The sequence below is a fragment of the Limulus polyphemus genome, unplaced genomic scaffold, assembly GCF_000517525.1.
Source record: "Limulus polyphemus unplaced genomic scaffold, Limulus_polyphemus-2.1.2 Scaffold6605, whole genome shotgun sequence".
Lineage (NCBI taxonomy): Eukaryota > Metazoa > Arthropoda > Merostomata > Xiphosura > Limulidae > Limulus > Limulus polyphemus.
The window spans coordinates 43,004-48,712 of record NW_013672215.1 but is presented as its reverse complement, the minus strand read 5'-3'; the positions used below and the strand labels follow the sequence as shown (position 1 = coordinate 48,712).

At 34.2% G+C, this 5,709-nt stretch overlaps 1 protein-coding gene across 8 annotated transcripts in view; it reads left to right on the top strand.

Annotated features, from left to right (window-relative positions):
• Positions 1–1,715: 1,715 nt before the first annotated feature.
• The window catches only part of LOC106473900 (sterile alpha motif domain-containing protein 15-like), a 34,933-nt gene continuing 30,939 nt past the window's right edge, over positions 1,716–5,709 (top strand). For 2 of the 8 annotated variants that reach the window (XM_022402300.1, XM_022402297.1), the window contains exon 1: positions 1,716–1,772. Coding sequence is in view for 5 of the 8 variants with exons in the window: in XM_022402296.1 (XP_022258004.1) it covers positions 2,514–2,658 (145 nt within the window). In the remaining 3 variants the exon portion in view is untranslated. Of the gene's footprint in view, positions 1,773–1,854; positions 1,871–2,283; positions 2,659–5,709 lie in introns of those variants that run through there. The other 6 variants (XM_022402296.1, XM_022402299.1, XM_022402298.1 and 3 more) reach the window with 5 other exon arrangements.

Sequence of the window (5,709 nt, the reverse complement as noted above, 5' to 3'; positions counted from 1 at the left end):
ACAGACAACGTACCAGTAACATATCCTTACTTCTTTAGGTTAGGTACAGAACAGACAACATGCCGGTTACATGTCCTTCCTTCTTTAGTTTAACTAAAGAATAGACATCGTCCCAGTAACATATCCTTACTTCTTTAGGTTAGGTACAGAACAGACAACATGCCGGTTACATGTCCTTCATTCTTTAGTTTAACTAAAGAATAGACATCGTCCCAGTAACATATCCTTACTTCTTTAGGTTAGGTACAGAACAGACAACATGCCGGTTACATGTCCTTCATTCTTTAGTTTAACTAAAGAATAGACATCGTCCCAGTGACATATCCTTACTTCTTTAGGTTAGGTACAGATCAGACAACATGCCGGTAACATGTCCTTACTTTGTTTAGTTTAACTACAGAACAAACAATGTAACAGTAACACATATTCTTTCTGTTTCAGTTTAACTACAGAACAAACAATATACCAGTAACATGTCTATACTTCTTAAATTTAGGTTCAGAACAAACGCCAGCTTCTCACTTTCACGCTTGTGCATGACTCATGAAAATTCCAGCGTTGAAAATCCTTGGACGCCACTCAAAATAGATGAGCACTGAAAATCTCTATGACTCGGAAAAAAATGTTTTTTTCCATTCCACGAGTGTTTGTAGATATTTATTTTCAAATTGCTACATAATCACAAACTTAAGCCTTGAAATTATACACTTTGTTAACATAATTTTAGCTTGAAGTTGAAGTTTACATGTCTTAGATTCTGTTTGTTTAAGAAACAAAACAAGTAAAATATTTAATGTTACATGATAGTGTTGTAAAAGCAATGTAAAATAATGTAAATATTTAGAGACCACTAAAATTACAATATGTATTAAACATAATTAATAAAATAAACAACAACAAAATCTTTAATATAACATTTTAAATTAGTCTACTGGGGTGAGTTTAAAAATGTAAGCTTTGCTTAATGTAACAGATCATTAGTTCATCCAGGTATCATTAATTATAATGTTTTGTTTTTGTTGTTGTTTTGCTGTTTTTAGTGGTATTTTTGTATTTATGAACTACTGATTAAAGGGAAGACAGTCAATAACACCTATCCCCCACCATCTACGTTAAGCGATTGGTTGTCGCTCTTTTTTAAAGTGCACCCACAGCTAAAGGGCGCTGAACTTCTTCTTGGTCGGGCTTTAGGTCTTGTTTGAGAGACCTGGGAAGGTCAGGTGTAGTTGGAGACCTCTTCCTCCGGGATGGAGAATATTTCGTAACATCTCACAGAATCGAATCCGACGCGCCAATTCCAAGATCCAGAACTCTACAACAGAGCCAACCCGCGACCCGGCCTTATAAAGTTTGTCTCTGTGTGTGTGTTTTTTCTTATAGCCAAGCCACATCGGGCTATCTGCTGTGTCCACCGAGGGGAATCGAACCCCTAATTTTAGCGTTGTAAATCCGTAGACTTACTGCTGTTCTAGCGGGGGACTATAAAGTTTGAAAAGAAATGTAATTTTGAAAATCTTCATTTAAACTTATATTCAGAAAATGTTTCCTTATTATGATGAAAAGGTATCCGCCAAGTTTGTTTTTTTAATATTTTTGAGCTTTCATCAAATATATAAAAGTATATATGCGTGTTTTTTTTTTATGTTTTTAATTATGACAGAGGGGAGGTGATCTCATCTGCCCTCTATACTCAGAAACATTTACCCTGCTTCAGACAAATATCCATGCAGAATGTGTTTGCTGTTGAAGGTGGGAGCTTAGTAAGGTTTAAGGTTAGTGTCTTTAGATTTATTATACACGTTCAATAACAGTGACGCATAGGAAAAGGTAGCCTTGACTGTCTAATCAAGAACTTTCAAGTAAAAGGCTCGTAAGTTGCTTAACCCAGCAAACACTTGTAGTGGTATATTACTTTTTGTTATAACATGTAGTTTGAGACAGCTATTTGTGGGATAATTAATAATAATATATTGATTTCTGTACAACGTTTCGAGACGAAACTTTGTACAGAAATAAATTTACCGTATCAGTTTGGTACGGTTAGTGTTTGTTACTAACAAAAGTAACGGTAACACTGACAGTCAGTGAGACATGATCATGTTATTCATGTACAATATTTATGGATAACTCTAAAAGCAAATACTGTATACCATTGTAACGAGATGTGACTCTTATTTTCATAAACTTTGATAAAGTGTCCGTGACGTTTAACTCAAATATTTATTTGATCTATAGCAGTATCACATGGCTCGTGCGTAATCATGGTGCAGTCTGCGTTTTTTTTCTTCCGTAAAAACTATAAGAAATAAATTAATGCTGTTTAGAAAAGTAATATTAAACAAACTATGTAAATTAAATCATTTAAACACTGTTTGCAAGTGGAGTTATCAATCGATCTTTATTTAGAATTTACTATCATATTCTATTTTTAGCGTCGCGCTAACGTATTTAAATAACTCGCAGCCTGAGGTAGACGCCAGAGTGTACGTCGTGCATGAGAGTAATTGCAAGAGATGGAAACTGAAAGAAACAGAAAGAAATTTTATTTAATAATAATTGCCGTTTTAGTTGGCTGTGTTGTTATCTTAGGACCAAAATTAATATTTTCTTCAATACAATCAACATCGCTTTCAACAGTCAAAAACGACCGAAACGAAGGTAGGTCAAAGTTTTAGAAAAAAAAATTGTGACGAAAGATACAATTTAGAAACCGAATTATGAAATTAAAAGTAAGTTAAGAAAAAGTATGCTTTTGCCTAACGGTATGACAGTACTATATAAGTATTGGGTAAGTCTAATGAAATTCTTGAAATCACATTTTTGCATAAACCTTTTGCAAAAACTCTTCTCACTAGAAAAGTGAAATTATGGTGTACAAAATACAATTTTCAAATCTTTACATTACATATGTATTCCAAAATTTACATTTTTTTATCCAAGCTTCAATGAGGATAATAATTTGCTAATTTATGTCATCAAAATTAAATAATTAGAATATCCATATGACATAATAGTCTATTCTTTCTTCGTATTGTTAACACTAATATTTCTTAACTGTACTGAATGCTGTTTCATAATCCACACACTTTCATTTTTTGTCCTGGTAATGTTTTTATTTTCGATATCTACTAAGTTTATTTCAGAGTTTGAGTTTCAGGAAAACTGATTTATTTTAATGCCAATTAAAAATAAATACACACTGAAAAGCTTTTGAATTTTCATATAGATAACTCATAAATATATGATGACTATATAAAATAAATACCTACTAATCACTAGCTGTTAAAAGTGTTTTCCTTATTTTGATAAAAGTAATACTTTATAATCACTATGTTTTTGTGTTGTTTTTATTTTGCTAACAGTTCTAATACCATAGTAACTCACTGAGTTTTTCTCATTCTACTAACAGTTCTGATATATTAGTCACCATTTCACTGTTCAAGTTGTTTTCACACCTTGCTAACACTTCTGATACCTTGCAGCCACTGTTTCATTGTTCGAGTTGTTTTACACACCTTGTATAACACTTCTGATACCTTGCAGCCACTGTTGCACTGTTCGAGTTGTTTTCTTAATCTTGCTAATTCTTCTGATACCTTGCAGTCGATGTTTCTCTGCTCAAGTTTTCCTCATCTTGCTAACACTTCTGATACTTTAGTCACTATTTCATTGTGTGATATGATTTCTTCATTTCAATAACAATTCTATACCTTATAATCATTATAATTTGTTTTCCTAATTTTGTTAACAGTATTAATACCTTAGTCATTGTATTATTTTTCATTTTTCTAAAATTTGTTTGAGCTGTTTTCCTCATTTTCCTAGTAGTTCTGATATCTTAGTTACTATTTCACTGAGTTGTTCACCTTGCTAACATCTCTGATACACTATAGTCCCAGTTCCACTGTTTGAGCTGTTTTCCTAATTTTTCTAGTAGTTTTGACACCTTATAATCAACACCTTTTTTGTTTCTCCTAATTTTCTTAACAGTTGTGACACCTTAAAGTCACTGTTTCACTTGTTTCCATAATTTTGCTAATTGTTGATACCTTAGTCACTGTTTCACTTGTTTCCCTAATTTTGCGAATAGTTGTGATACCTTAGTTACTGTTTCACTTGTTTCCCTAATTTTTCTACTAGTTGTGATACCTTATCACTTTTTTATCAGTTATTTTCCTCATCTCTTACAAGGTACTTGTCTCAGTTTTCATACGATCTTGAGATACTTGTCTCAGTTTCATATTTTGCATGAGATGCTTGTTGTCTCAGTTTTTATATGATGCATGAGATACTTGTCTCAGATTTCATATGATTTTGAGATACTTGTCTCAGTTTCATATTTTGCATGAGGTACTTGTTTCAGTTTTCATGACTCATGAGAAACTTGTCTCAGTTTTCATGACTCATGAGAAACTTGTCTCAGTTTTCATGACTCATGAGAAACTTGTCTCAGTTTTCATGACTCATGAGACACTTGTCTCAGTTTCATGACTCATGAGACACTTGTCTCAGTTTCATGACTCATGAGACACTTGTCTCAGTTTTCATGACTCATGAGACACTTGTCTCAGTTTTCATGACTCATGAGACACTTGTCTCAGTTTTCATGACTCATGAGACACTTGTCTCAGTTTTCATGACTCATGAGATACTTGTCTGTTTTCATGACTCATGAGACACTTGTCCCAGTTTTCATATGATGCATGAGATACTTGTTGTCGCAGTTTTCATATGATGCATGAGATACTTGTTGTCCCAGTTTCATGACTCATGAGATACTTGTCTCAGTTTCATATTTTGCATGAGATACTTGTTGTCCCAGTTTCAGTTTTCATATGATGCATGAGATACTTGTTGTCTCAGTTTTTATGACGCATGAGATACTTGTCTCAGATTTCATAAGATTTTGAGATACTTGTCTCAGTTTCATATTTTGCATGAGGTCCTTGTCTCAGTTTTCATGACTCATGAGACACTTGTTGTCCCAGTTTTCATACGATGCATGAGATACTTGTCCCAGTTTTCATATGATGCATGAGATACTTGTTGTCCCAGTTTTCATATGATGCATAAGATACTTGTTGTCCCAGTTTTCATATGATGCATAAGATACTTGTTGTCCCAGTTTTCATATGATGCATGAGATACTTGTTGTCGCAGTTTTCATGATGCATGAGATACTTGTTGTCTCAGTTTTCATGACTCGTGAGATACTTGTTGTCCCAGTTTTCATATGATGCACGAGATACCTGTTGTCCCAGTTTTCGTATGATGCACGAGGTACTTGTCCCAGTTTTCATATGATGCACGAGGTACTTGTCCCAGTTTTCGTATGATGCACGAGGTACTTGTCCCAGTTTTCGTATGATGCACGAGGTACTTGTTGTCCCAGTTTTCATATGATGTACGAGGTACTTGTCCCAGTTTTCATATGATGCATGAGATACCTGTTGTCCCAGTTTTCGTATGATGCACGAGGTACTTGTTGTCCCAGTTTTCATATGATGCACGAGGTACTTGTTGTCCCAGTTTTCGTATGATGCACGAGGTACTTGTTGTCCCAGTTTTCGTATGATGCACGAGGTACTTGTTGTCCCAGTTTTCGTATGATGCACGAGGTACTTGTTGTCCCAGTTTTCATATGATGCATGAGGTACTTGTCCCAGTTTTCATATGATGCATGAGGTACTTGTCCCAGTTTTCATATGA